The following is a 27,373-nucleotide window of genomic DNA, read 5'->3' on the forward strand; positions in this document are numbered from 1 at the left end:
AGAGTGTGCTGACCTAAATTAAGACAGTTAATCACCCTACAAGATCACACCCTGGGTAATACCAGCATGTGCAAAAGCACTAAAGCACTCTGCAGGATAGTAGGTAGCTCAGCTAGTTTTTATTCCTTTGTATCTACAGCAGAGAGCCTAACTGCCCTGGCTAAGGACCAAGACCCCACCATTTAAAGCCCTGTGCAAATACAGTGTTTGTTGGTTAGCACAACAATTCTGCAGCAAGGTTGTGTCCCCAAGGCTGGTTTTACAAGCTGCCAGCACCAGTAAACAGATGACAGGAGACTGACTGAGAGGTACCTGAGCACGCCACAGCCCCACGGCCCCACACAGGGGTCCGACACTAATCAGAGGTGCCCTAGGGCAGAAGGCCCTATATTCATAGCCTGATAGTATAAATCAGGTTTGGAAACTCAGCTTCTGGCTAACAAATTGAACAGCCACACATGCTGAATTAGAAGGAATTTGATATCATATTGAGACGATAACATATTCCATAAAGCACAGCTATAAAATTTTCTAATGACATAAAATTAAGGTCTGTTAGGCATGTTTTTTCCTGTATATAAGTTGTACTACATCTCTACAGAGTATTGCTAGTAGTCTTTAAAATTAACTAGACTAGATCTTGTTACAATGAACAGCCAAAATTTTTCTTCTATAAAACATACAAAAAATCCATTCATTTCCTCAGAAACTGTGAGCTTCCATGACATTCATAAGAAGCTTAAAATCCATGAAATAATAAAACAGCATACTGAACATTAAGAACCACAAAGTACAGTACATAAACCATGAATTATGCAATTATAAGCAATTATCAGCCTTGGTAGTAATGAAATACTGGAAAAGCTTTACAATTAATTATTTTAATCATTTCACCTACAGTTTAATATAAGCAATATTGGATTAATGAAAAAAATTGTTTAAAAATCCAAGTGCCCAACAACAATGAACACTATTTTTTGCCATGAGAAAGCATTGCAGGATCAGAACCAAACTGTCTGCATACAGTGAGCCTATAAAAATAGAAGTAGCATCATTAAGATTTACTTGTTCAAGATGTTATGTGCGATTAAAAAAACCCACCCAACAAATTAGAGCCGTCCTCTTTAATGGACCATACTACAAAAACACATATCCAGTGGAAAAGAACTGTTTTCAGAATTAATCCATCAAATAGACAATGACAGCAAAAGGAGGGCACATTCCCATACCTGGCTATTGAACAGCATGAGGCTTTGAAATGATGCCAGAACTCTGCCATCAGAAGACTTCTCTACTTAGCTCCATGCAAAGTTATTTAGTGCTTGGACTTTCCTCACAGCTAAGCACTAACTGTACATGTGCCATGAAAGTGCCTTCCTCATGTGAGACTGCCTTAGAGTGACACCATCCTCTGCAACACAGACTTTGTCATAGGTGATTTTCAGCTCTACTAACGGCATGGATTGAAAGGTGATGTACTGCCCCTACAACATCTCTGAAAAAACCTGCAGGAGAAAGTCAGCTAGATATAGTTTTCATTATCATAAATAAATATAATAATTATTGTAAATAATATGAAATATTATTTTATTAATTGTGTATTAAACAGGAGGATGCCAGCTTCCATGCCATGACCCAAACACTACCTTCTTCACTATAAAGTTGCACAGCACCATCTCCCCCCAGCAATTCTTACAACCACAATTACAACTGCTGGAAGAAGCAGTTGTAATGAAAAAGATGACCTGCTTCCCATATGGTTCACATTCCTCAGACCACAAGGAGTCTGGGGATGCAAACAGGTATTAGAATGTGATGTAGTAGTAGATAAGGCTCTCCTCAGGTTAGCTAAGAAAGCTCATCCTCATATATTCTGGTCTTCATGGGTGATTTTTATTATCCCAATATCTGTTATGGGGACAACACAGCAGGTGCAAGCCAGAAGGTTTCTGGAGGGCTCTGATAACCTGACATGGGAGACTGAACAGCTCCCAAGGGGAAATGCTATGAACAGACAATTCTTGCAGTCAAGGAAGAGTCTTAGCCTACAAAAGGCTGAAGGGCTGGAGGATCTGTCACATGAGGAAAAGCTGAAGAAGCTGAGGCTGTTTAGCCTGAAGAAGACTCAGAAGGTGATCTCCCTGATGTGTCACCTGATGAGTGGGATGGGAAAGGATGACTGAGACAGACTCCTCTCAGCAGTATACAGTGACACGAGGTGAGGCAATGGTCAGAAACTGAAATACAAGGAAACATGCCATTTAAAAATATGAAAATTTGTGGTGGTATATGCTAGTTTTTTTACTGTAAGAGTGAAGGAGCTGCACAGGTGAGGAAACAGGCTGCTAAGGGAGGTTGTGGGGTCTCCATCCTACTAAACACTTGACTGGAAAAAGTTCTTTGTAACCTGCTCTAGATAACTGCCCTTTGAGTAACAGGGTTGGACTAGACCATCTCCAGAGGGACCTTCTGACCTTCAACCATTCTGCAACTCTGTTGAAATTATATGATGCAAATGTCAACTTGTGTACTTCAAGTTTCCCCTCTCTGTAGATATCCCACTTTCCCACCAACCAGCATCCAGCTACAGATTCAGGATGCAGTAAGAGACATGGGTGAGCACAGGCTTTTGCGTAAATTGGGATTTTCCTCCCTGGCCTCTGAAGACCCATGCACTACAGCTAAATTGGACCAGGCTATTTAATACTACTAGGACAGCAAGCCATGAAACCAGCCCACATTTAACTGCTTGGATACACCGAAAAAGTTTCAAGTGCTGAGATAACTTTTACTGAGGTTACACTTTTGGATTCAGAAATTTGTCAAAAAATACTTGCCAGTTTCACTAGTTCAGTACAACTCAAAGCAAACAAACAAAATTTTACAGTTCAGTCAAACACTGATGTGATCATTTGTTCTTCAAGAAATAATAGCTACAACTTTATGTGTGTGCCTCCTCTGAAAGATGTGCAAAAAGAGACATTTACATCATTTTAGACAACCTACATTTGGATAACTGATTTTGAAGACATTCAACAGAGGGATATGAATATAGGGTTAAGGATAACAGAATTTAAATTAAGCCATCTGCATTCTACTACACCCCATAATAGATAACTATTTAGAATCAATGTACTGTAAAGTCCCATAAAACCAAATTAAATGAAAAAACAAAACATGGTCAGTTCATCAGATTTTTAAAGAACTACAATTCAAAGCAGGAGGACATATAAGGAGTGGATAGAGAAAATGAAGCTGAGCTGTTTATTTAGTAGCCATGCAGTGAATGTGCTACTGTTTTCTGAACATCCTGTGGTGAAGCCACAGTGCAGAGAGCTAATCCCTGTTTCTCACCAAAACAGACAGCAATGCAAACTGGATAATTTGTTCCTACTGATGATATCATTCTGTTGAGTTTACTGCTTTTAATAAGGAACAAGTTTCAGTCTTCTCTCACTTTCTCCCATGTACAAGATCAGATCAGCCTCCCAGTGACCTACTTTATGAGTCACAGTCCTCACTATTTATGATTCAGAAAAACGTCTTCTCTGACAGTATTTCCCAGACTACTGTGGGTTCATTCCAAGAACCAATTTCATCTTCATTGGTTTCCTACAGGAAACCAGACCAACTTCCTATGATTTTATTTTCCTTCATTTCAGCATGGCTCACAAAAACTAACTGGAAGTGAGAGTGATAGAAAACTTTATTCTGCATAAACACAAGCCAATACAAACACCACCAAAAAAATCCTGAAGACGTCACCGGTTCAGAGTGACCAGAATGTGAAGCAAGCTAAGATTAGAAGTTCTTTTCCCTCCTTCCCCAAACATGATGCATACAAGCAAACCCAGTAAGTTTTTGTAACCACAGTCGAATGCTAACAGCTGTTTGGTGAAGACATTCACCTGAACAGATGGCCAAGTCCTACTCCCTCTTTCAACACTGGTAATTGTTTTAAAATTCTCAACACTGTTGGACTGTTTTTAACTCCTACCAATAACAAAGCCAAGTTCTCCCAGCCACCTCAGTCAACAGGTTCAGGATGCTTATCTTCTCTCCTCAAGTGCAACAACAGAAGTACTGCTGGAGATGCTTGGAAGCAAGCACACCTTGAAGAAGTTCATCTACGCTTCCCATAGGACTGCTAACATTGCCTAAGTATCAGCCTGCTGCATCCAGGTCAGCTTCTAATAGAGCCATTCTCATTGTCCTCCAGGACATGAGGACATTAGATTTCCAAAAGCCAAGAGTCAGCGCCAGATCTGCATTAGCTCAGTCACAGAGTAGTCTGAGCTGGAAGGGACCTAGAAGGATCACCAAGTCCAACTCCTAAGTGAATGGCCCATATGGGAATTAAACCCACAACCTTGGCATTATAAGCCCCGTGAGCTAATGAGCAGTGAGGTGAGCTAATCATGCAGTGAGGTGTTTGTGGAATAATCTTTCCCATAACCCATGGCAGAATCATCCAAGAATCTACAGCAGCAGCACGAGCACCACTATTACCCCTTCATGCCCTCCCAGTGCTGTGACCAAGCTGTTGCAGCTTCAGCAGGCACGTGGAGATAGATGATGTTAGCATGGTACTAACATTCTAGTCCCAAATTAAGTGCTACAGGTAATTCCCACTGAGATTGCTATACGGTGAACCACTTCAAGAAAAGGGATGCTGGGACACCTAGCTGTGGACTGCAAATATCCGGCATAATTTGCTGGCTCAGATTTCACTCTACAAAGCAGCAGTTCTGTTATCTTCTGGACCATCTTCTGCCCTTGGACTAATATAGCCCTGTTGTTACACTGCTCTACGTGAGCTAATAAACCAGACCCATGTTAACGCAGTTAATTCAATCATGCAAGCAAATTAAAAGCAGATTTATTCTCATTTCATGTCTGTATTCTGCTGTGTCTTTTGTCAATAACTGCAGTCTTTCCATATGATTTCCTCTTGCTGCATTGCAAAGCTTACAGTGATAGGAACAACACACTGCTTTTTGTGGGATGGTTTACTCAGAAACTAAATCTAAACTGATTTTCAGGAGGCTTAAATACTCCTTCACTTCACACCTCAAGAGAAGCCAGGGAGCATTGTCACTTTAGAATGCTTACACACTACACACAACAAAGACAGGACGTATGACAGAAGCACAATTTAGTTTAATGACCATTTTCTACCTGGACATCAGCTTCAGTTTGTAATCATGAAGTATGAATGAGGATTTTGCAAGTAAATAGTGGTCACTTGTTAGTAAACTGAGCTTCTATGGCAGCGTAGCTTGATAAATGTAAATGACAAAGTTATTGCCTCTGCTATTCATTTTCCATCCTTTTGCTGCAGCACTACTTACCAGGGTCAAATTACTAGTTTTTAATGACCCCTTTTTATTCCACTTTCTCTAACTTGATTTTTTGTAACCAAAAGTGTTGTAATACTTCAGGTAGTAACCTATTGTTTGTAGGTCAAGATTTCAAAGAGTATCACCTGTGTGAAAACTGAGATAGGAGAAGCCTTTATAGAAGTGATGCACTCTGATATATGTATTGATTTTAAACAAAATAAATAATATTAGTTTTAAGTACTGCTTGGCCTAAGTACACTGCATAATTTCTCAGCTAGGACTTAGCAGCAAAGTCTACAGCAAAAGTTGTTTCACGTGGCAGAAAAAACAGATTTTTAAACATGTAGATTTTGTTCACAATGACAATTTAACCTCTCTTTTTCTGACATCTTAATATATATTGAGTAGCAAACTCATGCAGTAATTTAGCACCACAGCAAACATGACTGTCATGACTGAAGGCAGCATTTACCTGATGAAATTAACAGTTTTTAAAACTGCTATAAATGCTGCAGTCCAAAGTTATCAAGATAATATACTGACACCACCACCACACATTCACCAATCTCAGTGCTAGAGAAGGTTACTCACCTTGACGTGGCTCTGAGCTCCTAGGTTGTAAATCTCAGAGGGTTTGACTTCATTAATGATCTTCACCAGGCAGGTGCTGTCTGTGAGATCCCCATAGTGCAGCTTCATGTCTTCAGAGTTTAAGAATATAAAGTTAATACACTTTAATCTCAGAACAATAATGCATTTTTTGTCCAGATCCTATTCCTGGCTAAGGTCTGAGTAAACGTTTATTGGAAAAGTCAAGAGATCACCAGCTAAACTTAGTTTTGTTTGGTTTATTTCTCCCTTGCTTTAACCTACATTTCCACACAGGAGTAATGAATAGCATTTTGGATTCTTTTTTCAATCTTATTTATCTAACAACATTTATATGATTGGTTACACTTAATTTTCCCAGGTTGTATTAATAAGTTCAATGTCAGACACAGAACTCCAGTCACAAAAATAGGGCATCTTTCAGCTGGGTCTTCCAGTCTTTCACTCAAAAATGTCTTAATAATTTCTTAAGCATCCATCAATGGCTTTCCTCTCCTTCCCAAAATGTTGCACATGTTTTAGTTTCTCACTGTGAGTAATTTCACAACCCAACAAAAATATGTAAGGTATCTACTAGGTGAACATTTAGATAATATTTCAGTTCAATCTGCTGCATTTGTTACGATTGTTTTTCCATTTAAAAAAATACAGATGCACACTGGAAGGGAATTTAAGAGAACAATTTAACTTTCAACGAAACATGGTTTGTGATGCTGTACATCAAAATCTCAAAATTGGTTAGACACAGACATTATTTATCCTTTCCAGACTTCAGCTTCTTTCTAAAAATGAACGTAAGAGCATGAAACCACCTCCAGTCAAAATTCAACGTGCAAGTTGCGATGGTTTATCAAGTTGTCCTTGTTTTCAGACCCTGACCTGTCAAGAAGATATTGCAAAAGTGAACTTCACAAAACAGATATTCTTTTTGTCCTTATTTAAAACAAAACTGAAAAAATCAAACAACCACACTGCTTTTCACAGCTCTTTCCAATAAAAAGTTGTTACTATTGATGAATTAGCTGTTAGTGTTTACTTGCCATATTTAAATAGATTTTAGTTTAATTTTATTTTTTTTAATCCTGAGATACCAGGCTTATTACAAGAGATGTGAATCCACAGTCCATTTTTTAACTGCTGTTGAGATACGTGAACTTTGTTATTATTTATGCTGGTTCAGGTTTTTCTTTTTTCTTTTTTTTTTTTTTTAACAGTATAAAACAGCAAGGAAGTTAACATATTACACAGTTCTCAGATGTTCAGCCCTGTACATTCCCATTTAACATGTGCATGAGGTTCTTCAGGTTGATAAAGTAATTCAGCTATAGTATATTCTTGAAATTTGTTTTCACATGAACATCAGTTGAAAAGGACATTCTGAAGAGACTTCAGACTCTGAAGCTGTGGCCAACAGGTAATGCTAGGCAGGAAAGAGATGCCACAGCCTTTGTTCTTCTTCCTACACCAAACACATGCAGTCCTGCCACGACCCCCAGGCCAGAGAGCAGTTTCAGAGCTTCCCAGGGGAAGGTGGGCTGCCAGCTGGGCTGACCCAGGAAACAGGGTCACTTTTACCCACTGCTGCCATAAATTGAATGCTTTCGAGGAGAGTGCTTATTTTGGTCTACCATCAAATCTTCAAAGCTTCTGGTCCAAATGGCCTTTCTGAAGGAGAGCAGGGAATGAAGCTATGTTCCCTCCCGAGCCATGAAAAAAGAGGGTCTTTCAAGAGTGAAAGGCTAAGCAGTAAGACTTACTAGAAATGGAGTTTATTTGGTGCAGATTCATAAGCACAGATCAAATCTCAGAACCTTTAGGCTTTAGTAATATTATTCAATCTAAAACTTCCGTAGCAAGCAAGAGCTGGAGGGCTTGTTCTAGGATGCACCTTGTCTTCCTTCCTGTGCTCCCTACTTTTTTCATACAAAGAGGTTCACTGTCTATGAAGAGCAGCATCTTGCAACATGCAATTGATTCCTCACAGGAAAAACACACGTGGCAAAGACAGAATTAGGGTTTGTTCACATCAACCACTATTGCTTCTTTGCTTCCTACAGTACTGCCTGGAAACCCATTGTTTTCAAACAGTTTCCATGGAGCAGCCTTTCCTGAGATTCCAAGTCCAATTCATTCTCCTCCCATTCATATGGCTACATTCTTCACTTAAAGGAAAATGAGATAAGAAGTGGGGGGAAAATTAACAACTGCTTTCTCTTTTCTTCCTTCCATCCCTTTCCTTAAATGCTTGTATATATATTTATTGTGATCTACATTGTCTCCTCAAATCACTTTTCATAACCACAAGATGGTCCTCACAATGCACAGGTTCCTGTCTGATTTAATTTTCTTCATTCTACCTTGTGAGCCAAGAATGCAAGCCATGGGAAACAGTTCTTACATTGTTCTTGACAGAAATACAGGTTTCAGTATTCTTCATGAAGACATTTTGCTCAATTCTTTAATTGATACTTTAAAGAATACTTCAATGAGCAGTGTACAGCAAGTAGTAACTAACCAGAGCAATACCATGTCAGAAAATAAGCATTTTAAAAATAAAAATTACAAGCAAAAACCAAAGGAAATCCGTAGGTTGCAATACATATTAAACTTGATAAAATTAGGCTGTGTTTAACCACGGTGTGAAGCAGACTTCAAAGACGTGATTTTTTTTTACACCATGCAGACACTTGTTGTTAACAATACCTTAAACTGGACTATTAAAGACAGCTTTCACAACTCTGCAAAATAGACACATCATGGAGAACAGTGTCCTTGTTAAAGTGCTCAATCCTTCTGCTGAACTGGAGTCATCCAACATTTGAGCTGTTTCTCGTTAAGAGACCAGTTAACTTCCTTTAAGATAAAGCAAACAATTTTTTTGCCATGTGTACACTAAAGGTAACAATTTCATTTCATTCATCAGATTATCATTGATAACGGAGAATATAGTAAATTGTCAGCAAATTTCCAAGAGAAATGTCTTTCCTTCAGGTAAAAGCAGGTACTCCCTTCCTTGGGTGCAGGAATTCAGAAGGTCCAAGGATTCATTCTTCTTATCATCAGTAAAAACTGATAATGTCTTATTCATGCTCTCATACAGACTTCCAAGTCTTTCCAAACCTTCACCTCCATCAGACACCATGGAGCTCATGAGGAAACACAGGTGGAGTACTTAAGATAACTGCCTCAAAAACCCCGTGTTTAACTATTCTGAAATCTCAGTATTTTTAAGCTCACACAGCATTTTCCAGGCCCAGCCATTTTCTAGCTGATACTGCCAGCTATTTCTGAACAATGGCAGCATTTCTATAAAACATAAAGTGCTTTCCTGGGTTCCTCTCATATTTTCCACTTTTGAAAACTCACACACACAAGAGTATCCATATTTCATGCCACATCATCCTCAGAGAAAAATGGTAATTTTTCTTTCTGAGACAGAGCAGCAAGCTAACACTAGCAGAAGAAAACTCAATTCCCCCCTTTCTGTTCCCAGGGATCTTTCTCCACCAAACAAACAGCCCAGATTAAAAATAACATACACCACCTTGAATATAAAAGCAAAGCCTTACTTCCTTCAATGTGAGCCTGTGGGTTCTTGTAGAGATGTTCAATCCGGCCTGTATTAAAAGAACTGGACCGACGAACAATGCCATGCACCTGGGGATTGAACAAGGGAAAAAAAAAGGAAAAGTGGTATAAACATTAGAGGAGAATTCATTAGCACCACTCAGAATTCTCCTGCACGTGGGCCTAACCCTTTGACCAGGGAATCAGAGCTCATCTGTATTCCTAAAGATGGATAGTTATCCAATTCCCAAATAGGATACTGGGAGATGAGGTTGGGTGCTGTCATATTTACTTTAGCACCATTGAGTGGTTTCCCCTTCTCCCCTGTTGACACCACTAGCAGGCCAAACATCACACACAGTACAGAAAACACACTGAATTGCCCCAGAGCACCATCTCCTAGTGAGTGAGGCTTGACAACATTACTGGAGTTGGAAAAGCAGGGTGTGAGTGCCAAGAAAACCATTGCTCCTGGGTTGAAGAGAAGGCTTTCTGGCGGCAGAGACTGGCATAGAAAAAACAACAGCAGGAGATTGGGCTATGGAAAGGACAGAGTAGGCAGAGAGGGGAGAAGGGTAGAAAGAGGGGACACAAGGAGAAAGAGCAGCAGCTGCAAGGCCCAAATGTATTTTAAAAATGAGCTGTCATTTGCTTTCTGGGGTGGTGGAGGAACAGTCAGTGCTCTTTTGTAGACCTCATGAGTCACTGTTCTCCAGTGGGTTGCAAGAAACACAGACAAGCCTAAGAATAAAACCCAGGTTGGGAATTTCCTTTAACCTGCCACGATAAATAAGCTGGTGAAAAAAAAGCTACGCTGCTTCTGAGTAACATTACAGAAAAGACCCTTTGTGCCTAATATATTAGAGAAATTTTTCAAACATTGACCCTGTTTCCTCCTGTCCTGTAAGACTGCCCCATGATGCCTGCTGCCAAAATTCATGTTAGCTTTGATTATCAGCTACAGAAGTTGTGCTTGCACTAGTGAAATCAAAGTTCAGCATCAGACTTTCCTCCACCTCTCCCTGGCTTTTATTTCTGAAAGTGATCCCTTGTACTTTGATGCATCCTAGACATGGTTTGTTGAGGCCATCCCTTTACTCTCCCACTTGATGTTAAATTGCAGGAATATAGAAGCAGAAACAGGCAGTGTTAAGAGGCTTGGTTTAGTCTGGTTATTTTTGTTTTACATATACAACAAGCTATGGGTATGGACAATGAAAATGTTTTTCATTTCATCTTAAGTTCAAAATTCAACCAAGTGAGAAAGTGCACACAACGGCAAATTGAGACCAGTTTGCTGATTTAAGAATGACATTTTGGCAGCAAGATTTAAAAGAGCTCAATAACTTCATTTTTACAACTTACAGGTCAAATTTATTATGTCAATTTCCTTGCAGAAAATCACTTGTGTGTCCTGTCAGATTGCTCACAACATACCTTGTTCTACAATTTAAACTAAACTTTCCACAACTGAATAAAACATTTGCACTTTCAGGATCAATGAGGCACTGAGAAATGTGCCCCCCAAAAGAAATTTCCATCAAATGATGGTTTTATGAAGATACTTTATATAAAACATGTCATTAAAAGCCCTATCAACACAGTTCTTTATAGATTGTGTGAATAATTTATAGGCACATCAAGTTTACAATGAAATACTTTCAAGAAAAGACACTTTCACAATAACTTCACTTTCACAATGACTTCACTTGCACAAACGATGCTAAAAATATTTTGAGTACTCAAACTATTACTTTGTTAAGTGAAATACCAGATTTTTCAGTTTTAATGTAACTAATTATTCTGAAGGAAGCAAACTGAGGTGCTCAACAACGGAGGAGGTTTAGATTAAATATTAGGAAAAAAATTACTTATGGAAAGGGTCGTCAAGAACTGGAACAGGCTGCCCAGAGAAGCAGTTGAGACACCAACCCTGTAGGTATTTGAGACAAGTAGATCTAGAATTTAGGAAAACAGTTTAGTGGTTGACTTGGCAGTGTTGGGTTAACCATTGGACTGGATGATCTTGGAGGTCATTTCCAACCTAAATTATTCTGTGATTCTTCTAGCAAAATTAAATATTTTGGCTTAAAGTCCCGATGAGAGACTTCTTGAGTATTCAATTATCTATCACTGAATTAAGTCATGCTGAAATTCATGTTCATCTGAATGGTTGACCAATAAGTCAAATCTTGCCAGTTCAAAAGCTTGATGAAAGATTAGGCTTGCAAGAGCTTTGTGTCAGCTCATTACTGAGATACAAACTTTTGACCAACGAGATGTTATAAAAGCACCTGCCCCAGGTCTTCAAAGAAGTCAGTAAACAGACAAATCCAGAGAGCCTCTTACATCCAGCAATAACAAAAAACCATGTGAACCCTGCTTTTTTTTTTTTTTTTTTTGTTGTTTTCTTTATTTTTTTTCTTTTTCTCCCACTCCTTTTTCTGGTATGCACACACAAGAGCACGAAAACCTGCCAAATGCTTAATCCATGACAGCAATATTACCGTAAGAAAACTGATGAAAGGTACCTTTGTCTGCGTGGGACAGAGAATTGCAAGTGAAATGCAAACTCTGTGACAGGCCAAAATGTGTGCAGACTGGTTAATCTAGTCAAGAATGTATCAGTGGAATTTTCTCAAAAGAGCCAGATCTTCAAACACATTGAAATTTTAAAAAGCAAAGGAAGTTGAATGAAGCATCTCAATTAGGGAAGCAATCAGCTGTCCTATGCATGCTTGCATTCAGTTATGTGGGAACAGAGGTTCCTAAATGGGAGCACAGGAAAGAACTCCAAAAAATTAATGGAGAGCTGAAGAACAGAAGGAAAGAACTCTACCCAACTATAGCAACCTTTGTATTGTTGAAAGGGTTATGTTTCATTTGCTGTTGTCATTTCCCAACTTCATTGTGGACTGTGAGAGAATGTGCTTTTGCCTTCAAAGTAGCAAAAGCAACCACAATGATATCCCTCATCCCCAGGTGGAATGGAGAAATAGTAAAAAATAATGAATTTACAACACTTAAAACCTAACTTCAATAACCAAATTAACCAACAAAGCAAAAGAAAGGATGGAATAAGCAAGGCAAGATGGAAGGGATGGAATAAGCAAGGCAACCCGGTACAAAAGTATGGGACACACAGACTGGCTGAGAAGAGACTTTTCACTAAGCTATGAAGCAGTATTACAACAAAAGTAATAAAATTCAACATTAAAACAAGCACTAGCTTTTACTAAACTCCAAAAAAACACTACATTGTGGGGAGATTAATTTGACCACCCCGTCTCCTTCCATTATCATACATTTTAGAAGCATCTCCCATGATCAAGAAGGCAAATATTCTTACATTTATGCCCACATCAGTTCAAACCCCTCAAATCATACCATAACAATAGCAACAATGTGATTGTTGCTTTGTTGGACCACAAGAAATGTGATTTTTGCCAGAGAAAATTATGCAGCAAAAAGGAATCAGACTCCCTTTATTTCAAGGAAAAAGAAAGCAAAAATCATGTGCTAAGCAATAATTAATTAATCCAAGAGAAAATGTAGAAAGTAACTGTACCAAAATACAACTTGTTTGGGGTTTGCTATTTGGGTTTTGTTTCAGGGTTTGTTTTTTTCCCTTTGAACAGAGAAAGCAAAATGCAAGGTTTTCATTGCTGAAATATAACTGCCAGAAAAAGGGCCTTTACTGTGGGGAGAGAGGTGGGGAAAGAGAACAAACAAGAGATTCTTATTCCTTTATGTGGTACACTGCATCATAAATTATCCCCTAATTCTTTACAGTTTTGGCTCACACAGGTCACTGCTTATCTGAGCTGGCGGGAAACATGCAAACCAGCTATACCCTGAGGAGAAGAGGGAATCCACCAGTGGACATTAGATGATAAATAGTACAATAACCTGGCATGATTACAGGCCATGTTGCACATTCCTCTCCGGAGTTTTGATTTGTTATCTAGGCCTGGAGTGGAAAACATACACAGAGAAGGACAGGAGCAGAGGAAGCGGGCTGGGGCTGCAGCATCCAAACGACTCCATCAGCCTGCAGCCAGTCACCGAGTCACTCACCTCATAGCCCTTTTCCAACAGGAACTCAGCCAAGTACGATCCATCCTGGGAAGAGCAAGATATAGGAAAAGGTTAGAAACACAGTGACTAGGCCTGGGAGATTTGGACTGGTTAAGATCTCAAAAAAGGGAAGAAAAAACTTGTAGTGAGTAGACTGGGTAACAAGCCTTATACTTTGATTTCTTCAGATTCATACACCAACCTAAAAATACCACAGTTTCTCTATAGTTAATTTTAGACTATGAGGCAGTATATTTTAAGAAGACTTGCTTACAAATGTTGGTTGAGAATTCCCATCTCTTGAATCTCTTCCCAAGTTCCATTATAAAGTGCCTGGGGACTATCTTTCTAAAATATCCTAACCACGGTCTTTGAATTTGAACTATTTTGGAGATAGGGAAGCAAAAACATGTAAAAAAAATAGTACAAGCTTGGCATTCTTTGCAAACCAACATGCCTCTGTAGCACCTTGTCACACTGGCATCTGCCTTGCCCAGGCACTCCTTCTACAAGGCTTCTGAAGGCAGCAATAATTCTGCCTTGCCTAACCCACAGGGTTTTCAAAAACATCCCTACCACACCTTGTATTTAAACTACATAATAAAAGCCACTTTCAGATCTTAGATATGTATCATTGAAGGTTGAGAATTTGGGTCATTTAATTTCAAGGGTTTTTAGTTTTTGGGTTTTTTTTTTTTTCCTCCTGTGAAATCCTCATCAAACTTAAATTATTAAGCTCCTCAAAAGCAAATACTTTAAAACGTGTGCTAGCACACATTTTCCTAAAATAAGAGGATTCTCCTGGCATGAATATTGCCAGGATTACCAAAACCAGTAAGTCATAACACCTTTATAAATGTGTACACACCATCACAGAAAAGTTTACCCCTCCAAGAGAGTTCTCGCTAACCAATTCAATGATTACCCATGCCTAAAGTCTGCAGCTTCCACTCACTTCTTGAATTGCTTGTTCCTTCAATATGTGAATGTATTCCACCAGACCCAAATGACTTGCTACAAAAAGACCATAAAAACAATGAGATGCCACCGATGCTTACAGGTTTAAACTGTTATGTGGATCTGCTCTGTCATAATCATGGCTAGAGACATTTAAAAGCAAAACTAAACAGACATCTCTTTCTGATCATCTCTTAAAAGCATGTTGCCCCAGAGAAAAACGTTCCTTTTACATCACATTAAATGACTTTTTTTTTTTTTTGCCTCACAGAGAGACTAAGAAGAATGACACACTAAAGTAAGGAATTTTAGATGCACTAGGAGGCCCTACAGGAGCAGGACTGCCAAGGGAAATTGCTTATTACATTGATGGCAAAATCCTGGGTGTGCAAAAAGGCACAGAACAATGCACAGGGGGCACATTTGCTCTATGTTTAAAAGTGCAGCATTAGAAAAGGAATTACTTCATGGCACAAATGCTTCATAAAGTCTCACACAGTCTAAAAGGCCTTGAAACTAAGAAAGTTTCAGCTTCCATCTTCCTTGCACTACATGTACATCCGTGTGCACAGATCTCCACAGGGCTGTAGCCCTGTAATAGCAGTCTATGACACCAGTTAATCAGGAAAATAACAAACCACATGTGCCATGGCTTCACTGGAAGAATATGTACATCAAATGATAACAACAAGGCCCTACTGAAAGGAGAAATTCAAAGAATATTTGATGGAAAATCTGAAAAAATGTGGGCGCAAGGGGGAAGATGACAGCTACCTTTAATGCTTTTGTCATCTTTTTCATTAGCAATTCCTCCAGGATTTAGCAGAGAGGGTAAAACTTCCAAACTCTCCTTGGTTGCTCAATCCACTACAACATAAATTTATAAATAAAAAATTAAAAAAAGGAGGTGAAAGTGGGGGACCCAGAGAGTGCAAAGGAAAGGAAAAAGAAAGGCTGTGATTACTTAGGAAGTTGATGGGAAACAGACTTAGCTAGGATTGAACCCTGTCAATAAGGTCTTGTTCTTCTCACCCAGGCCATTGCTCAAAGTTTCCAGTCACCCTGGAACATTTTGAACCAGCAGTGGCACTTGCTTCCTCTGCGCTTCCTTTCCAGGTCTATCAAGTGATAGGGCAGGGCTTTACAATGAGTGGGAAACAGGCAGCAAGTGTGAAAGCTCCTGCTTTCTGGCTCTGGCACAGCGCAGCTGACTCGGAGCCTGCTAATCGCGCCGAGCGCAGATCCGCGCTGTCCTGCGCTGCGATAGCGTATCGCACAGAGCCCCGGGGTCACGGCTCCCTTCCTTTTCTTCTCAGTACAGCAGCCTGCCAGTGGGAATGGCAATCACAACAGCCATCAAAGAGTTTGCAGCTGGTAAGGACAGCACAGTTTCCGTCTTCTCCTAATGAGGTCAGGGAGTAAATAATAATAAGCTAGCTTTGAAAAGTGATTTAAAGCTTTAGCCATAGGAGACACATATCTTACATAAAAAAATTCTGTTATCAATGCTATTGATTTGCATTTATATTGCAGTCTTCAGGATACAGGAATCCCTGAACCAGATTAAAGGAACTAGGTGTTAAATTACTATATAATATAGATGCTATTATATTTCATTTGAGAGCTTAGTTTTGCAGTGTAAAGTACTCAGCTAATGATATTCAGTTTACAACAAATCAACAAAATATCAGAAGATAGAAGCAGGTCTCTGTATGTGGACAAACAGTTTTGGAACAAAAGTTCCTACAGGCTGCCTTTAAGTAGGATTACAATGAGGCCTGGCTCCATACAGATATGTCAGATCAACTTGAACAATCAAAACAGTTTAACAAATAAACTAAATAAACCAGCTCAGTTAAAGCAGTTCTTCATCAGCACACTCTGGCACCTCAGTCTTGAATTTCTGTGCTGTCTTCAGCCAAATACTAAAAAAGCTCATACTAAGAATGATACTTCAGCTGGCTTCCAAAGCACAACAGCAGGTTTCCAACTGCAGCTGCCTTACAACATGTCTGTAAAATTCCCAGACAAAAGAAAACAGCCATATAAACTAGCATGAGACAATTTTAGGATGCAATATTTTATATTTAATACAGTAGTAAATGTCAAAAACTTCAATAAGCTTTGACACACTATCAAAGAAAAACTTCTAACATGGTGAAGAAATTGAGACAAATGAGTTAGACAGTGCTTTGCCAAAATCATCTAGAATAAAAACAGTATCAAGTTTGACTTGATCCATGAGCAAATAACAGGATAATTTATACAGAAAACTGAAAACAAGTGTAACTCAATAACCTGTTTAGCAATCCAACCTCCTTTCTTTATTTTGCACTGTTTTACACCGTCAAGTTCCATTTGCCATGAACTAATTTGGGATTTATATTGACACATCCAGGGAAGGCTGTAGAAGCACCCTGACATGCAAGCCATCTTCAACCTCTTTCTTTGATCTGGCCAGCTCCAACACCCATCCACAGAGCTCTTGGATTCAAGAATTAGATAATGCCTGAGCATTCTTAATCCAGCAGACTCCCTCTTTCCCACAGCTCCTCTCTACTAACAAAGAGGAGTTGAAGTACCAGAGGGATGAAGAAACAAGGGAAAAGAGATCAAGGGAAAAAGATTGAGAGGAGGAGGAGGTATAGAATCTATATATAGAAAAGGAATCCTAGGATTCCAGAAAAAGTATACAGAGTGCTTTTTCAGAAGGGGGGAAAAAGAATTAAAGACCTAACATAAATGAAGCAAGTGTATTATGACCCTACCATTGAGGAGAAAGGGCTCTCAGTTGTGGGAGAGAAATATAAACATTTCGAAAGAAACACCCCACAGTGTATCAAGTATTCAGAATTCATTATACCTTTGAAAAAAATGTGTAATGGTTTTCCACATACCCCAGAAGAGATCAAAGATGCTTATACTTATAAAATTCAAAAGTGATTGAGGTTAGTGCCATGCCCTTAGGAATAACTGCAAAGGTGAGTTTGTGGAAATTCAAGCTAAATGTCAATTATCAAGGCCATTCTTCGCAGTTCTCAATTCCTTTTGAGCTACAAACTATAGTTGTGCTCTGCTGAAGTTAAATTTTGGCAGGTTCAATTAATCTGTTTGGGGGAAAGTGTGTGGAAAAAAGAGGCAACAATTTCATCTATAGGACACAGGTTTTACTTCCTAAAAACATCTTTCTGCAACAACATAGGAAACAGCACAGAGTCACAATTTTCACTTAGCCTTGTTGGAATGAATAATCCATCTCCCCATGAAAATCTACAGAAGCACTGCCACTGGTGGCCTTGCACAATAAATTGTTGGTTCATCAACTTTTAAACTTTTGCACAGCTAGAAGCTAATGCTATTTCAGAGACCTATTGAACTGGAGTATGGTGACAGATCCTTTGGGGCAGGAGATACAACCACTCTAAAGCAACATCCAACTGATTTTAATAGCAGTCTACAGCAACCATTCATTTGTTCATGGCACTCTAGAGCAGTCTTCCTTAAAAACAAAAAATCCATGACAGCAATAAAGTGAAAAGTTATTTTTGTTGAAAAATGCATACTTCTAATAATTTTCAGTGATTTACAGAGGAAATCAGTAATTTTTTGCAGATACTATAAAAAGAACAGTGCTACACTTTGTCTCAAATCTTCAAGGTGATAATCGAGGTAAAGCATTAAAGCATTCATAAAAAATTTCTCAAACTGAAAACAGGAAGAACTATGAACTCTGAAGTATTTAACTGATTTATTAAAACTGCCACCCTCTAAATGCAGTAGTTATTTTGCTATTTTGATTTGTATTCTGGCCAAGTAAGAATATAAAAACAAGTGTCCTTTTGTTCCTGCTGTCAAAAGAAAAACTCAGAAGGCAGTAAATGTAAAAAAAATTATCTTTGTTTTAAAAGACTGTCCAATTAATCAAAGATTTTTGCAATTCATTAACTGCAGTGCAACTAAATAAAATTAAGCAGGAGGAAAAGTTAGCAACAAGGTAAGCATTCTACTTACACTGCTCTTTTCTTTTCCAATTAAGTTTTGTTTAAAGGCAAAAGAAAAGCAAAGTTGCTTTGGAAAAATGATTCACTGTGTTATTTCCTAGTCTGAGCTCCATCTGACCTCACACACTATTCCACTGCTCAACTATTAAGTTATATTAAGAGCTGCAACTGCAGTTACAGAAAAGACCAACATACTCTTCCTTTCTCCCTCCCTCCAATTGTCTTTATCTAAAACAACATTACTCACATCATCAATATTTATAGCTATTCTACTGTGAGCCTCAACACAGACCCCTCATTTCAAGAGCAAGCCTTGCACCACTCTAAGGATGACATGAACAGAATAAACTTCAGTAATTCAGGTTTGCTCTCTACCAACCCATTTGGCTTAACTTAAGCCAACAACAGTAAGGTATGTCAGCTAAATAAGTGCTGGTATTTATATACATAAAATCTTTACACTAAACCAGCATGATATTCTTCAATAACCAAAGAGCTTGTAATCACACAAATCTCCCCCCAACATCTCAGCTTGGGAAAAACAAATTATACCAACAAACTGAGTATATAAGCTTTTTTCCTGATTACAGGAACCTGTGGCACATAGCATGTTATGTCCAAGCACACCACAAATTTGCCTGTGATGACAGTCAGGTGCTTGAAAATTTTTAGAAAAAAACCTAAAAAAATCATGCCCCTAAACATTCAAGCATCATGGTACTCAAAATAACTCCTTGCTCTCAGATCTATCCAAAGAACTATTAATAAAAAGAAGAGTAGTCTCAGTAGAGAGCCTTCTAAAGCTTATAAAAGTTATGAGCCACAAAACCTAGGCTTTTTCTTCAAATACAAATGTCTAGTATTGCATACTAATCTATTAGTAAACTAATAAAAACCAAACCAGTTAGGAACTCTGAATTTGAAAGAAAACTAGCTATACTTTTCTGTCTCACTAGTGAAAGCAAAGGGATTAGCATTAGGGATTATTGTGTCTATAAACATGGAAATGTAAATCATATGGGTAACACTCCAGATGCAAATTAAAACTTCTGTGTATGTAATGGGAAACCCGTAAGAGTTTTAAAAGCCACAAGATTATTGTTTTTCCCATCCCTATTTCCTCCTGCTTTCAGAAAGGTGCTGGTATCATATGATCTTTCATTTTTCCAAAAGAGCAAGTGCAGCTCCAATCAGCAGCAGCTATGAGCTTTTTGGACCTCCTTTATCCTTGAGTACCCAGACTAAGCCAACAGCCCCATTAAGTGACTCACAGTGACTCAGGGGGAAACCCCTCAATATGCAACAAATGCAAACTCATCTCAAACACTACCCAGTGAAACCCAAACACACAAAACCTACTGCAGAGGGCAAAGAAACCAGGAAATCCAGGACTAAGCTGCAGGCTATGTCCCCCCAAAAAATAACTTTTACATCAAAATTCCATAATTCAGAATTGTCACAGTAAAAATCCATAAAGTTCTGAAATTTTGGGTTCAAAAGGAATTCTGTGTCTTTTATTTTTAAAGGAAATGAGTAATTCTGTGAAGTGACATCAGGAGGAAAAATATGACATCTTGGCATGCCACCTTTAACATCCTACAGTGGAAAACCAAAAACAGCAGCAGTAACATGGCTATCACTGTAATTTGGGGAGGCCACCTGAACTTATGACCACAGCTCAACACACATACTACCAGAAATATTGGACTCATCTCTGTCCTAGACAGAGCCAATTTTTTTTTTCTTTCTTTCTTTTTATCCTTTCTGCAGCAGCTTAATTCAGCTGCTGAGGTTAAAGCTGCTTTCAGGACAGTAGCACCAGCCTCTCAGGCTGATGGCTCAAGCAGGCTTTATCCTCTCCTGCTCACCTCCTGAGTTTGCTACCTGAAGTTTAGCCCAAGATGTTTCCTAACAGAGTGCAAGGCCAGTTATTTGAGACCAAACAAAATAAACACCTCACTTGCTATCTTGTTTGCATGAGATCAAAGCCTAATAAAAGAGAAGTAAATGAGTGTAGACCAGGAAAAAGCTTTTTAATTAATTCTTATGTACTTACTTTTACAGATGGATACAGTAATTTTGTCTGAAATGTGGTTTATTTACAGGAAAATATTAAACAAGAAATCATATTCAAGTTGGAGGAGGGAAGCAGTGCACAGTAACCCAAATCTTATTTTCATAAAAGTTTGCATAGTGAGAAATTTAAAAATCCAGTCAGGGAGATCTTTTTGTAATATTTTCAACAGTTCTCAGTCTTGCAATATTTGCTTAGGTAGAAGAAAAATGCTGATCCTGCAGTGATGTGATCTTCAGATCATGGGAGCAAAGACACTGTTTCTGGACATTTCAAGTTCTAGGAGGAAACAGCTTGCCTTACAACTTGTCATAACACTTTGGTATTGCCTCTCCCAATCTGCATGGTCTGAGCCCAGTTTTTACTGTGCTGGTATCTTCAGAATAAATAATTTTTTCAGTAACTCTGCTTATTTGTGCAATTCCCACCTTTTTTTTTTTTTTTCAAGATTCCCAAATTTCCCAATTTTCAGCAGAGGTCTTTAAAAGATGGACTCTAATACTTTTGAGAGTTGTGGATTCAGAGCAGTCAAGAGACCAGACCACCTAATTGTGGTCATCAACACCCTGAGCTCTGGGCAGCTCAGATTTCTCTTTACACCAGTAAGGGATAAAATAAGAACCAAAAGAACCCAAAGAGCAATCACAGAAATAAACTTCCTAATAGTTCTGCAATAGAATAGAAAGGGAAAAATGTGATTGAAATTTCAAAACAAACAAGAAAAACCCTACAGAAATGTCAAAGCTAGATTTTTGTGAAAAGTATAAATATTTGGACCAAAATGTAACATATTCATTTACTGCCTTTACTTAACTATTTGTAACACCTTTTGTTCAGGAGAAATGGAAGAAACAGTAACAGAGGAGAAATATAGCAGAAGAACTCTTAGGAGTTGTTCCCCAGAGTTTACTGTACCCACTTGCACTTCTTCCTCACAAGAGGAATGTTATGCATTTTGAGTCCTCCCTACAAAAATCCATGCTTTATTTCATTGGAGGAAAAAAAAAGAGCAAAAAATTAAAACTATAAGACTCTTAAGACAACAAGTTCTTCTTATGCCTTCCAAAACATTGTCCTACCAAAAAATAAATGTAGAAAAACAAATAGGAAGTCAAAGACACATGGTCTACAAAGATTTGAATACTTTTTTTTTCCAAAGGTAACACTTGCCAGAATTCCATGTTTTGCAAAATCTTTTTATTATGCCAAGGAGCATTTTCATATTTGTTGGACTTTTTAAGCAAGAGTAAATATGCTTCTAAGGTTTTGGGGTTTTTACAGTTTAGGATTTACTTGGGTTTTGGGCTTTTTTTTAATACACTATGCATGTTCTATACTACAACTGCAAATAAACATTAACTCTGTAGTAAAACATCCTTGAATGAGCAGAAGTATTTATTCAGACAGTGCTTACCTTCCTCTCTAAGCAAAGACAACCCTTAGTGAAGATGCTTTACTATGTAAAAGCTGCACTCATGTTCGAAACACTGAAATATAAATTGACTGAAATAAGACATTAGACTCAATACCTCTGTTCCACACGGCTGCTCTGGCTAATCAAGGGCTCTGATGCCACATGGACTGAGCTTCCTGGTGGCGAGAAGCCAAGCAGGATAAGGATTATCTGGGCGATAGCAAAAGGATGCAGTGTTTTTTCAGAGAAGGTTGCAGAAGGTCGTCCTTATATTTACAGATACCACACAATGCCTTGTGTACCCAACTTCACAGCTTTCCCTTGCCAGCTTCAAAAGGGGGGAAAAAACCCACCCAGTTTCATTGAGTGCCAAGGTTCTTGTCTAAGGGAATTAGAAAAGGAAAGCGAGCAATCGCATTTGCTGATCCCATCTGTCAGGAGCAGGATTTGGAATAGACAACTACCACGAAACCACCAGCAAAACACCAATTCCTTCAATTCATACAGTATTAAAAATCACCTGCAGACTGAGTTAGCAAAAATCCTTTGCATCATCTTCAAGTGCAGTAATCAAAAGAATTCTTTCAGCAAGGTAGTTTTCATAAACAGCTTCCTAATTAAGGTAAGGACAGAGCAAGATCAAGGTAAAGCAGCTCTTCAAACAGTTTAAACATTTCCACATTTTAAAGAACAGTTTAAATATTTCCACATCAGTCTTGTTACACTGAATTAGACAGTTTTGCACAGATCTCTGAATACAGAAAAACTATTTAATGAAGGAGCTTTCAAGAGGCATCAAAACTGATTATTTTCAAAGACCTTGACACAAACAAGAATCTTTAATTTACTATTGCACAAAAACCTAGTTAAATTTAACTGTCTTTGCCCCCTGTGGAGAAGTGGAATACACAGGACACATTTTAATCAATTTTTTCTGTATTCATAGTGATTTCCTCTAATCTCAAGGTTGCTTTGCAGTTCATTTGAATGGCTTTGCACCCTAGGAACTACAGGAAATTCTACAGAAACCTCCCTGTCTCACTAACTTTGTAAACGGTTCTGTTACATTTGCTCCCACCAAAAGCCAAACTCCACAGGATCACAGTGTTACTTCTTTGAAATTCATAAATTCTTTAATTGCCAAGGGACATAAGGGTATAACTGAACAAACACAGCAGGTTTTGCAAAAAAGGCCAACATGAAGAAAATAGTATCTACTTTTTTTATTACAAAGTCACTACCACTCAAAAATGGCAACACCCTATCTTTTTTTAAGAAACACTTAAAATTTCCATACCAGCACTGTAAGAATGGAATGTAAACATGACAAAGTGTGAGGGGGCCTCATTTCCAGAAACACAGGGACCCAAAACAGCCCATTTCTTTGAAGAATATACTATTAGAAGATGATCAGATGTATACACATAATTAATTTTCCTACCATTAAATACACAGGTCCTCCTTTTAATGCTGTTAAGAATTGCAGACCAACACCACCATACAGCTATTTGGAACAGACTTCAGGTTTCATATTTGCATCTACCACCTGGCTTTTGCCTGTGCTGAGGCAACACCTCCATCAAAGAAGGACAACAAATAGCACCTGACATCATATGAATCTTCTTACATGCCTGTCACTGAATCACTACAATATGCTCCAAGTCAACAGAAAAGGAAGCTTCCCTACTGGATTACATCATACATACATTTGAGCAGTGCTTAAGGAGTTCTGTATCCCCACACCAAGTAAGCTACTCTGCATCAAACCATCTGTCTTGTCCCTCTGCCTCACTCCAAGAGAAGGGGCATCATCTATTTCCCTCACGTTCTTCCCCTCAAGGGTTATCTGTTATTTAGAAAGCTTGAAGTGGCATCATGACTCTTGTTACCTGATTTTACAACTTGTGCCCTGATCAAACTCTGCAGTACAAAGTACCCTTTAAATGAGCATCCTTACTCTTCAGCAGCTGAGTGCATTTATTTGGCGCATCAGAAAATGCACCTGAACAAGGCCTCAAAAGTATGACTGAATGCTTTTGTGCAGTGAACATGTTGGCAGCAGTGGATGCACACAACAAACAGAAAACTGCCCAGATGACACGGCACCAGGAGGCACCTTGGAGGAAGCTATGTGACTTACTGCCACCCACAAAGAAGTTACAACAAACTGCTTTGAGTTAATGGCAAACCCACCCCCCCCCCTGCATGGCCAAAGGCATCACAGGTGCATCCCTTCTCTCCCTGTCTCCCAGAGGTCAGTCGTGCTGGCTGACACAAAGCACTGTGTCCCATTCACTCAGGGCTGTGATCAGTGCAGTAGAAATCTGTGCCATCTGCTGTCTACAGACCATCCACGGGCACAGGCACTCTTCCAGCCACACACACAATGCTCTCATGGCAGACTTCCAAAGAAAAACTGTGGCTGCATGTTTACACATCTTGTTTGTCAATATTGCTTTGTTTCTCCAAGAACCTGGCAAACCAATGGGCTTCAAAGGATGCTTTCTAGTGCAAAGCTGCTCCTTATAGCAGGACACCTACTCATTGTAATTCAAACATTCCATGTGTACCTGGATGATCTGTGAGGGAAACAAGCTTTTCTAGATATTCTAGAAAATTTATTTCTAAAACATACAATGGTTTTAGATGCATGTGCATTCCACTTTCCCCTCCCTGCCCACCAGATATTTGTTTTACTCAAGACAAAGGTTTACATAAAGGAATGTTCACGTTCGGAGGAAGCACTTCCAAATTTTCTCAGGTACTTCTGTAGGACAACCTCAACCTGGCATTCAGTCATCAAGTGACTAAAGCTTGCATCAGAAGGTGAATAGCAGGGGTCCCAGGGAGGGAGTCAATAGAGAGGTGCTCATCCTGCTGAAGTGTAACAAAAATTTGTCCAAAATTCCTGGGATGCAACCAGCAAAGATTGAGCTTGTTATCCTCCAGGTGGCATGTAGGAAAGGATAAATTGTCATTGTAGTGAAATTTGCTGCGCTGATCCATTCAGATAATGAATGCTATGTGTTCCCACAACTCTTTTTAAAACTATTTCCCCAAAAATGCTGGTGCCAGATACCCATTTACCTATTTTTAATGAATTTCATATTACTAGAATGCCAAAATTTTCCTTTCCATGCACCCATGCTAACATACATATGGGACATTGAAGATGACCATATCTCATCAAGTAAAGAGTATTTTATGTCGTCTTGGAAAAAAGTCTTCTTAGCATTTTTTTTTAGGTAAAAACAGTAGCTAGGCTCACCACTAGCTCTTGAACAGCATCTGGAATCATTTGAGTGCAAACATTTCACGTGTGAACTCAAGTGCCTTTTAGACCTACGACAATTCAGTTTTCCTTTAAGGACACATGGAAATAAGCGTGTGATCCCACTGGATCACCCCGTGCCCTCGATGGCTTAACTGTTCTATGCTTCACTGATGTAGAATCACAATGATTGTATAGTATCATGCTGCTTCCTTCCTCCTTTCGGGGAAGGTAGTAATTTGCAAACACTCACTTCAATTATATTTAACTTTTCACATCAAACTGGGAGAAGTTCACCAGGTTGGAGCTCCATGAGCCTAATGACATTCTGTAGAAGGTGGCCAGGAATACAGGGACTAGCTCTCCCAGATGTCCACAGGAAAAACAAACAGAACATCTATGTTTTAGGCACTCTATTTTACAATCTTCTCTATCTCCATGTATCTGTGCTTTCCTAAAGTCATAGAAGTTAATAATAAGGTTAAGAGCTTCTCTCTAAGGCAGCTCTTTACTTGACCTATGTTTATTCACAGCTTGAGGAAAAGCCAATAAAAATGCATCCTGCAATTCAACTAGCTAGACTAGTAATGCAAGACACTGAAATAAATTGTCTGTCTTTCCCTATAATGCATAGCATGGCTGAATAAAACAAATTGTTCTGGTTGATGCCATGCAGTGAAGGTGCAAATTTCAAAGTAGATTCCACAAGTACTGTTGTCATTCTCTTGTAAAGGACTAAAACTCTAAAAATGCCACATAACAAGAGGCAGAGGTTTAGTTAAACTGTCCCTCCTAGTTTAAAGCATGCAAAGAACAGTCCTTTGAGGCCTTGACTTTTGCCTCTGGCATAATTTTTGTTTGATCTCACCCAATCCACTTGAACTTGGCTCGAAGCCTTTTTTGCCAAAGCATAAGATGAATGATTATGCATAATGCTACTTATAAAACACTATAGCAACATATCCAAACAGTTTTGAAAATAAATATCAGGCATGAAAACTGACTAAAACACAGATATAAGCACAAGTCCCAGCAGAAATTCTTAGGCAAACTTACCCTATTGTGAGAAGAAGGAAAAGGGGAAAGGTTTATTTAACTGCAGAAATATTGATAAATGGAATATTCAAATATGGTTTTATAGAACAAGAATGAACATGTTGATGTTAAGATTACTGGGAACTGTGTGGTAGCTGTACCAACACATTCTGAATTGAAAAGGTTTGCTGAAATCCATAAGGAAAGCTTGACTGAAAAATGGAGAAGCTATTAAGGCAACATCAGTCTCTATCAGATCCACTGACCATGGATCATTCAGGTAACTGATCACTGACATTGTTTTGTGGAACCATTTTCAACCAGTTCATCATTTTAATGGATGACTTTTTACAGGTATCAGTAACACTTTATAAAGAGAGATGGAAACAAAGACAGACCTCAGCAAACAGTACTATAGCAGCTGAAAGGCTCAGAAAGAAACCTTCAGCTTCCCTGTCAGCAATCATCAAGTACATTGTGGAACAGCTGGCAAGACATTCTACTGCATCTCATCACTTCTTTTTCTGGCCTTCTCCCTTATAAAATTATTTCCTCTTGATATCACCAGGCACACAATAACTAGGCTAAAAAAATTAAGCTTTCTGTCTAAAGCAATCTTCCTCGCTTCTTTTCTCTATCTGGAGGTCAAGCCAAAAAAGGAATATTGCAACATTTTCGGAGGGTTTTCATCATTATTTCTTGAGAAAAAAAAAGTTCTTTTTAACTCTCTTTTGAGCAACTTTCCCATGAATTGGGAATACTTTAAAAAAAAAAGGCAGCTAGAATTTATATATCTCTGTAGCTATATATGTTATGGTGAACTACAATTCTTATGCCAGTAAAAATAAATTTGTTAAGGACCTTGCTTATCACACACAGAAAGACTGCAAGTTATGAGTAAAAGGTGACAAGCAACAGAGAGAAATACAAGTATGCCAGACACCGAACAGGAATGTCTTATTCTTAGAATTGTTCTAATTCTTCAACCTTCAGAGTGTCATAGTTTATGTGGACAGAAAGAGTGGG

General features: G+C 38.6%; 1 protein-coding gene across 2 annotated transcripts in view; it reads right to left on the reverse strand.

Annotated features, from left to right (window-relative positions):
• GMDS (GDP-mannose 4,6-dehydratase) overlaps window positions 1-27,373 on the reverse strand; it is a 408,287-nt gene that overhangs the window by 333,794 nt on the left and 47,120 nt on the right. For both annotated transcript variants that reach the window (XM_030235341.2, XM_050970557.1), the window contains exons 2-4: window positions 13,596-13,640; window positions 9,521-9,608; window positions 5,934-6,043 (exon numbers count right to left, since the gene is read on the reverse strand). In XM_030235341.2, coding sequence (XP_030091201.1) covers window positions 5,934-6,043; window positions 9,521-9,608; window positions 13,596-13,640 — 243 coding nt within the window. The remainder of the gene's footprint in view (window positions 1-5,933; window positions 6,044-9,520; window positions 9,609-13,595; window positions 13,641-27,373) is intronic.

The sequence above is a fragment of the Serinus canaria genome, chromosome 2 (assembly GCF_022539315.1).
Source record: "Serinus canaria isolate serCan28SL12 chromosome 2, serCan2020, whole genome shotgun sequence".
NCBI classification, from domain to species: domain Eukaryota; kingdom Metazoa; phylum Chordata; class Aves; order Passeriformes; family Fringillidae; genus Serinus; species Serinus canaria.